This window comes from Anguilla rostrata, chromosome 12, assembly GCF_018555375.3.
Source record: "Anguilla rostrata isolate EN2019 chromosome 12, ASM1855537v3, whole genome shotgun sequence".
NCBI lineage: Eukaryota > Metazoa > Chordata > Actinopteri > Anguilliformes > Anguillidae > Anguilla > Anguilla rostrata.
In genome coordinates this window covers 11,846,425-11,859,351 of record NC_057944.1, presented here as the reverse complement: position 1 = coordinate 11,859,351, position 12,927 = coordinate 11,846,425, and the positions used below count along the sequence as shown (strand labels likewise).

General features: G+C 40.8%; 1 protein-coding gene across 2 annotated transcripts in view; it reads right to left on the bottom strand.

Annotated features, from left to right (window-relative positions):
• Positions 1-5,088, bottom strand: part of LOC135235898 (CD166 antigen homolog) — a 55,728-nt gene extending 50,640 nt beyond the window's left edge. Inside the window, exon 1 of one of the 2 annotated variants that reach the window (XM_064301899.1) lies at positions 4,767-5,088. In XM_064301899.1, coding sequence (XP_064157969.1) covers positions 4,767-4,824 — 58 coding nt within the window. In that variant the 5' untranslated portion in view covers positions 4,825-5,088. The remainder of the gene's footprint in view (positions 1-4,766) is intronic. The other variant, XM_064301898.1, reaches the window with a different exon arrangement.
• Positions 5,089-12,927: the final 7,839 nt, after the last annotated feature.

Below are 12,927 nucleotides of genomic sequence, written 5' to 3'. Positions count from 1 at the left end.
CTTACAGACCAAGATGAATTTTCATGCTCTGTTATCATTCTCGAAAACGGCCACATAGCACGATCGTTTAACTGAAGTGTTTTCACTACAAAAACAGACCTCTGACTTGAGTGAACAGGAACCTTAGACCTAACCTACGCATATTATGCTCCTCAAGGTCTACAAATATACATCACTCCACAAGACCAAAAATGAAAAAAGAAAACGAACATGTAAATAAATAAATACATACAAATGAGTGAATATAGCTATTAGCGTCGGTGTTTCCCAAAAGAGCTTTTTTTTTTATTTCCCTGACACAGAGGTTTTATCGTTTTTCATTTTCCCCCACATTAAACATGTAGAATTGTTTTCCCTTAGCTCCTTCTCTCCAGAGGCTTAATAAATGACTTGAACTTCGCTTCCAGTTGATGTAGGTCACATGATATTTACCATGACAACAGAAGTCACTGTCAAACCACATGACATCACATGTCATATTTCAAAACGGGGAGCCTGCACTCGAGGGGGAAGTGCGCTCCTCTATCTGTAATCTAAGCCTGACAGAGTTCCAACGGTTCCAATTGGAGATAAACGTTTCTTTTTTCTTTTCTTTTTTTTACCTTTCTCGCACAACAAAAGATAATAGATAAGACTTCATGGATAGAGATGCAAGAAAGCACAATTGTTTTGTTAGTCAATAGAGAACTGTCATATCATTTTATTATCACAAAAAAAAAGCTTGATTTTCCTTCACAGATCATTTGACTACAAGAAATAAAGGGAGGCTGTGGATGTATAGTGGTGCTGGTGGAAGACTTTATACACTTCGTCCATGTAAATACGGGTCAGAAGTTAATATGTAGATCACACGGGTGAAACAATGAAACCTTGGTTTACAAGAGAGGAGAGACATGCTTGCATAAAGATGTTAAAAACAAACACTATATATCTGCTATATCTGAAACGCTGTATCTTGTATCTGAAAGCAAATGGCCTTATAACATGGGGGAGTAAGTCTTAGCTACACAGAGAGCTCAAGGGAGCTCCTTTTACAGACACAACTACATTCATACATACCCCCCTCCCCCCCCACACTCGCACAGACACACACACACACACCCGCACGCACATCAACCCACCACAGGCATCCACAAACAAACACAATCCGTTTATGAAAAACCAGCGAGGGGTTTACAGTGTGCAGTGATATCTTAAAAAGGGCTGCAGGTGGGAGGGGGGGCTAGGCTGGGGGGGTGGGGAGGAGGGGAGGGGGGCGCTGAAAGGATTTTAACAGCGGTCATAACAGCACGGCGGCCTAACAGAAACATGACCCCCGTGCCACGCCCACCACTATCTCATCAGGCGAGGTTTTTACAGCACGCTGTAACTGATCACGTGGATTGTCTTTCACCACCACACCCCCCCCCCACCCCACACACACACTCCCCACTGCCCAACGCAGTTCAAATAAAAACATCTGCGCGGCCGTTAAAAGCGTTTGACATTTCCAGTCCAAAGTGGGGTGGCGGACTCTTGCCATTGTGAGGCTAATGCCTCGGGCCTTCTGTCCGTCCCAAGGACGCCGCCACGAGCTCAAAGTAACCGCAAAGCTGCCCACGGGCCGACTTCGGTACGCCAGTGCGTAGATTACAAGGTTCAGACCGCACCGCTCCACGACCGTCCGCTGTGCTCCCACGCCATCGCCAACGTTAGCGCTTTCAACATTCGTCTGGCCTCAGAAGAATGGCACAACTTTCACACGCAATTACCCGCGCAGCCGCGAAACAAATGAATACGTGCGCACGCCGTTTTTTTTAAAAAACCGTTCGGCTCCGAGATTAAATGGGATAGCGTTTCCTCTGGGGTATCATGACGCACTATCTGTCATGACAAAGGCTCTTATGGCACCGCCGCCACATCATCTCTCTCTTTCCCTCCTGCCCGCCGTTTCACACCCACTCCCTCTCCCTCCCTCCCTCCCTCTCTGCTCCTTTGTTCTCCGTTCTGGACAAGAACATGCTCTTTGAAAAAAAAACGAAACACGTTTGTTTACATTCAAAAACAAGAAAAACTGGTCCACTGGTCTATAGTCCTGAGCTGCAATCAATGGACAGTCTACCTACACCCACCCACCCACCCACCCCCCTCCCTAAACATCCAGGAAGTAGCTAAAACTTTTCAAATAGTAAGACAGCTGAAAACAAGGGTCTTTCAGTCATTCGAATCTTTCTGACTCTCATTACTCAAGATACACTTCTTTAAAAAACAATTTAGGCTAATTAATTATAAATGGGTAAAATTCTTAAATAGGCTACTCAGTGAGCTGAAATATAAAACACTAAAGCATTTTTATAGAATTTTTTTCAGTTACTCCCACCAGTTTCACTGTGTCAGTGCTGGTGCGTGTTTCTGTAGCTCAGTGTCAGAATGAGCACACGTATGTGTGTGATTTAAATTCCTCTCAGTGCATTTCGGCTGCTATCAGTGGCTCTCCGCAACACCACCCGTGCAGAAAATCCTGTATTATGTTCCCACACAGCTTGTTCTGCGACTGCACAGGAGAGACCAGGCAAGTTTATCGCAACCCCCCCCCCCCCCCACATCATGGGGGGAAAGAGCACTTTTTTTTTTTTACAATAACTCACATTGGATGCAACAAAACAGGCATGTGTTCTTCCGACGGCTTGCGTTTGCTAGGCGATAACAAGGTCGAAGGGCCACTTATTTAGATAAAATCAAGCAGGCACTGAACGAGGGGGAAACAGGACACCCAGTGCCCTATCGCTGCGGGCTGGCAGCAAAATAAAATTAGGCTCAGACTCCACCATCGACTCCAGCGGACACCTCAAAGCCCAGACTGTTCCATCTTTCCAAGAGGAAAATACTGCTCTGGTTACCAAAACAGCCAGCAGCGAAAGACCATTTCAAACACTGCAGCAAGAAAACCTCTAAGACAAACATTCTATTACTGTACTACAGTATTCAACATTATACTGGCTTTATTTTATTACTGTATTTAATTATGCAGAATTTCTATCAAGATGACAACCATTAATCAATAAGTTAGCCTCCTTGATCTTTCATAAGCAAGATACCGAACCAAATATTTTTGTAATCTATCTCATATGGTTACTCGGATGCATTTTCCATGCGAGTAGAACTGTATGGCATGTGACCCTACCCTTTTCAGGTAGAATAAAACATAAAACGTCAACGATGAGGGGACATCATTTGAAATGCGAGGCTTGGATAACATGACGGAATGACAGAATTTGCATTTTGCAAATACACCCAAATGGCTCCCATTACCCTCTCCGGAGAACCTCCATTAACATCTCCCAGAGATCACAGGGTGATGTCATAAAGCTATACCACACAGTGCTGATGACTCACTCACTAGCACCACGTGCGCATTATTACAGGTACACCTATTAGTTGCAGTATTACTTCCATTGTGGGCCGTGTTTTCAAAATTGATGATGCGTTTAATCTTTGGTCACTGCGTACTAGACCAGTTGACCAGCTGGATTTGGTGTGCGCGCGCGTGTGAGTATGTAGAAGGGGTCGTGGCTGGGGGACCATCAGAAGAGGGTACTTGCATTTCAGATTATTGGAAAGAACAGACACATTAGGCTACGTCCACTGTGGATTATCTGCGAGCGAATTTTGATCAAATTATTGCAAGGCAGCACTTTCAAGGAAGCACGACCGTTCTGCACGGGAACATATGGTGCTTCCATTCAAAATAATTCAAGACAAATTCTCAGAATACCTAAAACCCCGCATAGAAACCCGCGTAACGCTAATTCGAGTTGATTTCATTTTTTCCCGACAAGACTACTCTAACTAGAAACTGTGGTCAATAAAAGAATGACGAGACGAGTGAGGGACTCCCGTGGTACAAAGGATTTCTCGCTAGAGGGCGAAGAGACCAGCAAAGTCGCCGCATGCCCGCGCTACTCTTGTTTGCGTGAGTGCTTTCTTTAAACGAGCGCAAACTTGCAACCATAAACGAAACGTTTAACGGCCAAGCATGGTTATTGACATTTTAAATTTAAATCCTGCCCATAGCTCATAGATCGTAAAAACAACTCTGCAAGAACCACCAATCATATTTAAAAGCTTGAATTATTACCACTGACAGTGTCCATTGAAACAACTAGGAAATAAAGTTTTACGCAATTTCATAATACATCTACTTAATATGTTTATTGAACAGTGTAGGCTATATTGATGTAACAACTGTAAAGAAAACCACATTATATCAGGCGCAGTGCAGCACGAAGTTTAACCTAGAGCCCACTTCACACAATTCACAAGTATTGATGTATCGGTGGACCATTTTAATGATGTATTAATATTTTTGTTTAATTTACTGCTTGTAGCGTATACCGTGTCCGACCGCAATAGCAAGAATGCTCTGCGTCGTACAGTTCAAACCCTGAATGCGCTGCGCACACCCAGACCCTCATTTAAAACGCCACAATTAGCCTACTTTTGGAAATCAAAACTTGTTGCTGCTGTTATTAGTATAATCGAGTGGCAATTTTCTAAAACTACGAGATGCTTCAAAACACTTAATTCGATGAACGATAGTATGTAGTTCTACGCAAGTATTGGAAAGCTTCGGAGCTGAAGACAGAGCATGATGCTCCTTAAAACCGTCGTCATATACCCTACTCCGTCACAGTCGTATTATACGTTGATTATAATCAAGTATGTCTTTACACAGCGAAATGACTATTTATTTATTTCTGTATAATATATTTTTTAAAAAGAGTTACCTTGAAGAAGCGTCACAGACAAGACGAAGGCGCCAATGTAGTACACTGTCGAATGCATCCTTAGAAAATAACCTTCCTTGGTCTTTTTTCCACGATTTACCTGCAGTGCGAGTAAACTCGTAGAGTTTATCTTTTCTCCAGTTAGAGACAAAAATAAAAATAGATTTACGACTTCCCTTTCTCTCCACGTGTTTCTATTAAACGGAGTGGGATTATCTGTCTTATTTAATCAAACGGATCTTTAATTCTTGTCGTTTATTGTCTGTCTCTAGCCCTCTCCAGTATTTACGAGCAGGTGAAATGTAATCAGCATCGGGCCAGCTCGCCCGAAGGGTTTGAGCGAAGGCTCCGCCCCGGTCCCGCCTACCCTCTACCCCCAGCGGGCGAAGAGACCGACTCCACTCAGAGTACTTACAGTTAAAACTTTTTTCACATTATTGTTTCAGTACCCAGTACATATCGAGTTATATCGAGCTATTTTCCTTTTGTTTTTCTTTCCTCGACTGGACCTAGTGTAAGACTAGCTAACGCAAATAGTATTTAATTGCTACCACGGCAAGGTTATTATAAATTGTTCATAAAACAATATGAATGTATTTAAATAATTAAAGCGATATTTTAAATTAAAGTAAGAGTTTCTTTATTCAGTTACCTTTTTTCCAAATTAATTATCTTCTCCACAACTTCAGATCTTCCTACAACTCAGAATTTTCTTTTTAATCAATTTGTAGACTCCAACTGTTTAAATAGCAGGTATGCTTGGTCGTATTGATTTAAATTAAAACCACAATTGTGCTGTAGTCCATCCTAGCCTCTCATACACAGTTGGGGTCTACAGAATTCAATTACTCTTAAATTAGTTCTGAAATTATAGTCGCGCGGCCACCTATACGCCACAGCACACCAAGCGAACGGGCGTATGCGGTTATGAATGTGAACTGACGGAACCTCGGACATACCTGCTGTGTGGAAGTACTGCACTGAAACGAAAAATACTTGATCAAAACAAGCTACAAGCTAGATCTTTTCATTGATATATTTAGAACCAAAAAGAATCCCATCACTCTGTTTATGTACACACAACATATTTGTTGTTTCATTTCTTTAGGATATAGGCTGTTAGGCTTGGTTTGAATGATTAAAACTGCAGTGCTACTGTAGGCTATTTCAGGGGAGATTATTTAACCTGAATATCAAAATCAGTGATAATGAATATGGAAGACAGAAACAATTATCAAGATACCACGTTAATTCCATAGTAGTGCAGGTAGTGAACACAAAATGGAAAAATGGTGGGCAACCTGCTAATATGGCCTGTACTGTTTCATTGACACAGAAGCTCTCATAATGCTAGACTGAGTTCTGATCTGGTAAACTGAGAAGGTCATGACATGTGACTCTGTCTTTGCCTTCTTCACCCAAATTGGAATCCAGGTGGGCACTGTACACACTGTCTATCATGTAATCCCAGAAAAAAACTATTACAATTTTATGATTTCTCATTATCCTTTGTTTTCTGCATTGTGTAAGCAATTATTTTGTGAATAAATTCCTTGTATGTACTCTGCACAGTGCTCTTCTCACTGGCCGGTGACTCAAAGGGCTTTACAATGTCGAGGGTGAAACTTGCTTCAAAATCCACCAATGTGTAGCAAGCACCTGGCTGATGCACGGCAGCCATTTTGTGCCAGGCGCTCACCACATCAGCCGAGACGGAGAGGGAGAGAACAAATTTTAGCCAATTAAACCAGGGGATGATTAGGTGGCAGGCTGACAGAACTAGCTTGGGAATTTAGCCAGGAATCCAGGCAACCCTCTAGTCTTTGAGATGAGTGCCTTTGGGATCTTTAATGACAATAGTGAGTCAGGACCTCGGTTAAACGTCTTATTCAGGATCTCCTACAGCATTGTGTCCCCATAATTGCACTGGGGGGTTGGAGTGTATTTGACCAAAGGGAAGATCGCCCCCAACTGGCCCGCCAACACTGCTTCCAGAAACTCAGTTTTCCAAGGACATTTCAGTTTCTCCCATGCAAGTACTAGCACTAGTCCATACCAGCTTTCTGACCGACTAGTTGACTAGTTGCTGCCTGAAACGTCTTTTGTACCATTTGATTTAGGATGTCCCTAATAAAAATGCCACTACTTGAATCAGTGCAGATCACAAGATTAAAATTTGTATTTCTGTATTTTTTTCCAGAATGACTGCATGCTACTTCGCTCTCTGCACAGGTTAACACATGACCCAATATTCAATGAAGTGGCAAGCTGTTATCACGTTAGACTCAGTATACTTACTGTAGTGCGGTCCACACATAGATGGTTATAACAACATTGTCAGACTTGGAATGGTAAGGAGAGTGGCGGCTGTTTTGAAAGCTATTTCTTCAACCGACGACAAGTCACGTTAAAGTGAAGTGCACCACCTGCACCCTCTTTTTTATTTTTCATTTTTTTAAATTCTAAATGCACAAACATATATATATACAAAACAACACATGCATACATATAAAAAAATGATGACACTAAAACAGCAAAACACTAAACTAAACTTTTATTTCTTCCATTGTATTCTTTTTCCCCTCTCCCCTTCTCCTGTCTCCCCCGTTCCCCCTCTTCTCCTCCCCCTCTGTGTACCTTTCCCATTTATATTTATGATTTTTTTTATCCCTCTATCACTTCCCCCTTCTCTACTCTCTCCTCCCCCTGCCATCTCACTCATCTACCTCTCTTATTCCTCCCCCTTCCTCACTTAGTAGCTATTCTTTTCAGTTAAATACTGTTACATGTATATGCATATATATCACACACATATTCATAGTATGCCTAAATAAGTAAACAAGTAAATACATATTACCAAAATACATAAGATAATAATAATAGAAAAACTGAAAAAAAAAGAGGGAAAAAAAGCATTATGCTATGCATTGTATGCCAGGAGGGGGAGAGTAATATAAGGCCAGTTTTCCAATACAAAGAGTCATCATTTTACAATATAGGATAAAAACGGTTTCCAGATATCATTATACTCCTTATGCTTATTTACGTTATTGGTTGATTCTTCCATTAGGGCCAGATCACACAGAAGATTAAGCCACTGAGTAGTGGAAATGTTCACTTTGTATTTCCAATTTAATAAAATTACATTCTTTACTACTGTAATTGCCATGAACATAAATTTGGTTAGCTCTTTTGATAGTAAGCTAGTAAGATGGCCGTCCTGTTCCATATTATTTAAAATACAGAGTGTAGGAGATGCTGTGACTGAAATACCCAAGATTTCTGAGAGAAAGCCTTTTTCCAGTAATTCTCCACAATAGGGCAGAGCCAAAGAGCGTGTAAATGCGTATCTGGAAGGCCCGTTTGACAATAAGTACAAATAGGAGTCCATGAAGCCCACTGAAAACAACCTTCTATTTGTATAGTGCATTTTATGTAATATTTTGTATTGGATACAATTTAAATTAACGTTGCCGGAGATAGAGTGGACATTTAAAAAAATTCTCTGCCTGACGTCCTTTTCAAGTGGTACTCCCAAGTCTTCCGTCCAGCTATCCAAGGAGCTCAAGGTGTTTTCACCTTCTACCCGTTTGCTATAAATCCTTGAAACTAATCCTTTCGGGTTCCTATTTTCTGTAATAAGCCGACCCAGCTCTGACCCAAACTGTTTTTCTATGACCAATTCCATTCCTGATTTAAATAACTCCTTTATCTTGTAAACCCTCAAATGGAATAAACTTTCCTTCATCAAATAGATGGTGAATATGAGTAATCCCTTTTTCTTCCCAAGCGCGAAATTCGAAAGGTTTACCACCAATGCAAAGGTCTGGATTTTGCCAGATAGGTGAGTTTCTAGAAATCTGTGGGGGAATTTGAATTCCCACATATTTAATTTCTAGTGGGGACCATTTGAAAGGGTATTTATTTGCTAAGACTTCCCATTTAAATTAGTTGACTGGAAGGATTTCAGATTTACTCCAATTAATTTTATAATCTGATAATTGACTAAAGTTATCGATTGTAGTCAATATATGGGGCAAAGACCGGGTAGGCTCCTGGACAAACAGCAAAATATCATCCGCATAAAGGCTTATCTTATGTGTAATGTTAATTGAGCGAACTCCAATAATTGAGTCATTCTTATGGATAGCGATAGCTCACGGTTCTAGAAGAATATTGGACAAGAGTGGAGAGGCAGGACAGCCTTGTCTTGTGCCTCTAAGTAGTTTGAATGGACTTGAGATTACATTATTTGTAATGACTGACGCGTGTGGTGAGCTGTAAAGTATTCTAATCCATTTCTGTATATATTTTGCCAAAACCAAATTATTCTTACTAGATTACTAAATCTAGGAAGTTCAAATTGACACGGTCTAATGCCTTTTCTGCATCTAAAATAATGATTGCTGTAGGAATGGAGCTTGTAGAGGCTAAATGTAAAACATTAAAAAGTCTTCTTGTATTACCTGTTGCATGGCGACCTCTCATAAAACCAGTCTGGTTGGAACGTATTAGCTTAGGAAGTGTTTTTTCTAGCCTAACTGCAATAGCTTTAGTAACGATTTTTATATCTGCATTAAGCAGCGAGATAGGTCGAAAATTACCACAAAGTGTAGTGTCTTTGTCTTTTTTTAGGAATAACTGTAATTAGTGCCGTGTTCATGGTGTAAGGTAAATTGTTAGAGCTATATATGAAGGACACCATTTTTGTAAATGTTGGTACTAGAATTGATCAGAAAGACGTATAAAATTCGACCGGATATCCATCCTGGCCAGATGATTTCCCGGGGGACATAGATAGCATTGCTGCTTGGAGTTCGTTATCGGTTAAGGGATTGTTTAAATAGACCTGATCTTCAGCCGATATCGAAGGGAGATGCAAATTATCAAGAAAGTACTTAATTTCAGCAATGTCCGGTTTTGTTTCTGGTGTATATAATTTAGTGTAAAAATCTTTGAAAACTGAATGAATCGATTCCTGCTCAGTCACAAGTTTGACTTCTGTATCTCTTATTTAATGAATCGTTGATTTTTCTTTATTTGTTTCAGTATGTTTGCCAAGAGCCTACCTGATTTGTCTCCAAATTCATAGTTATTTTGCCGTGTACGCATCATTAGTGCTGCTGTTTCTGAGGAAGTATTTTACTTATTGAGCTCAAATCGGGCTTGTAACAAAAAATTTACCTGCACCCTCTATTCCCCATTTAGAGCAGTAGCTTAAAAAACATTAGTGATCTTTTATTTTGATTGTTATGAGAATTTCAAAAAAAGAATAAAATGTTTTTTGATTATTTAATTTAGCATTCAACATGCGTGCTCGCGAATGACAATCAACGAATCGACAAATTGTTTGCATCCCTAGTTGATGGTGGTATATCAATACCAGTATCATACTATGATGTTGTGCTGTGACCTTGCATGTCTTGACTGCTCTTCCCTGACTCAAACATGCAAGGAATTGCGTCCCACCCAACAGAACCATGAGCACCTTTCATTGCTTAAATACAAAATGACTTTCCTTTTTCGTTCACTCTTCATATTAATATGAGGTGGCATGAGCTGATCACTCCCACCCATTGTGTTTCTTAAATGAAGAACGTTTGCTTAAGCCTGATTTATACTTCTGCGTTGAATCTACGCCATAGGTACGGCGTAGCTGCGTTCCCTACGCCGTAGCCTAACGTGCACCTCCCCAGAAATGTAACTACACGTCGCGGTGACACAGACCGCAACAACTGTGATTGGACCGCTTGGTAGCATCACATTTCCTCCTACACATTTCCAGTTAGCGTTTTGGCGGTGTATTGCAGAGCGACGCAGACAGACCAGCGCACAAGTATAAATGCTCACAATGGCGTAGGCTAAGGCGTAGGCTCTACGTAGATTCAACACAGAAGTATAAATCAGGCTTCATACCTCATCAAATATTGAATGTCTTTTATAATAGGAGCACTGACATTGAATTTTTTAGGCATGAAAAAGTAGCAAAGGATGTTGAGTACCATTAAATCCACAGAGATGATCGTGGTGTTTGCTCTGAAAGCCACAGTTACAGTACGTATCGCAGCCTCCACTGAACACCATGCAGGCTGTGACACACACGGTTCAAAAGGTTGCAGATGCTGTCTTATGGGATTTGGTCCCATTCCTCTTGTAGTGCCTGAATGAGTGAGTGCCCGGTCTCAGACTTTTGAGCCACACATTATCCCAGCGGATCTCAGTCGGGCTCACTCACCGCATTACTGTGATGTCCTCGTCTCGCTGCAAAGTCCTCGTTAAGCAAGTAATATGAGGATGTGTGTGTGTGTGTGTGTGTTTGCGTGCGTATGCGTGTGTGTGTGCGTGTGTGTGTCTGTGTGCGTGTGTGTGTGTGTGTGTGTGTGTGTGTGTGTGTTCTCCTGCTAGGATGTTGCATTGCCAGGATAAGCCCTCCTGAATGGCAGTGGGATATGAGAGCAGCACCATTCAGCCAACCGTCTGCCTGCCAAACCTGGTAGAGTCACCATAACAGCTACAACTGCCCACACAAAAAAAATGAACTTATCCTTGCACATCTTTAGCACAATTTAATTTATTAACAAACAACCAAAGCAGATCAAGAAAATAATTTAAAATGTATAATAAATGTGTAATAATAATAATAATAATAATAATAATAATAATCAGAATTATTATTATTATTATTGTGTAAGATATCCTTCTGGATGTTATATATAAAAATGATTGCTCCTGCAGTCAACCTAAGATGCTGAGCTCTGTAGGTCTATATGCTCATGTCACAGATAAAGTATAGTCTCTATCGCCGCTTCCTCACCATGGGTGTGACCTGGCATTTCGTTTGGCAGTGGAATTGGCGGGGTGCAAATCGTCGCGAAGATGGAGCACGATGCCGTCTCCGTCCTGGCAGGGAAGCCGCCGCTCGCGCTCTCCCGGATTGCGGGGTTGTCACTGAAGGACTGTATTTGGCGGTAATGTCTTTCCGGGAGAAATACGGCACCCCCCCAGACTGGGCCAACAGCGGGCTGACTCAGGGGCCCCGGCGCAAAGGCTTTTCTCTCTTGATAAGCCGCACGCGGACCGTGCTCCGCACTATCTGCTCGGGCTGGGCAGCGCACCGCGACAGTAAATATCAAACGTGCTTTGAGCATGTCGAGCGGGTTAAAGCACGGGTGGAAACACAACATACTGAGCAGTTCAGAGGAGCTTATCAGCTTGTGCCTGACCGCCAGTCTGAGTAACAAAGTGGAGCTTTTGCAAATTGTGAAGCGATGGTCATTAATAAATGATAAATCCGATGAATTGACAGCAAAACCTTTGAATCAGCCTAAAAAATCCTCATAGTTTGTCATTTTCATATCCAGTAGGATCAGATACTTTTATCTTTAATTGCATCTGAATATCATGCAGCAGGTAGGCCTACTCGTTGGTTCAGTTCTCCGCTCAGTCTAGAAATCCATTGGGAGTATTTTTTTTTTCAATATAAGGAGTCCAGAAAACCATTATTCATATGATTTGATTAATGCTTATCTTGGAAACCATTAAACTTAATAAAGATTAGTTGTGAGCTCAAATCCTTATAGTTTGCATAATGTGTGAGCAGGGACTTGAGAAAGCCCTAGCAGCAAACTGTAAATATTAATGTTAAATCTTTTTCATTAATTCTGTCAACCAGTTGTGAACTCATGGAAAACACTACTGTAAAGAAAATGCAAACATTTCTACTTTAATGTTAATTGTATGCTTCCAGCTGAGGCATTTTACTAGTCTGGAAATACCAGGCCTGTATCTATAACTCCTACGCTACACTGCGCACTGTCTTTGAGCCTGTGTACAAGGCAGCGTGTTGATTTTATTTACCATCTTTTGACTACCTGTTTACAATGTATCATTAAATGCGTAATGCATTTTAAGTGTCGTGTCTTGTGTTTGTTCATCTAAAATAAGTAAATAACTAGGTTGTTGAAATATTATTTTTCCTGTAGAAAATCAGATCACTTACTAAATGTTCTGTTTAAATCCAGCTAAGTATCTGTTATAGTTCTTAATTTTTTTTAAAGAAATATTTTTAATAAGAACTCGGCATAACTGCTAATGGTTTTGTCAGTAGAGGGCTACAGTATGAGAAAAAAAAATGATGAAATGTAACAAAACCTTCATTCTT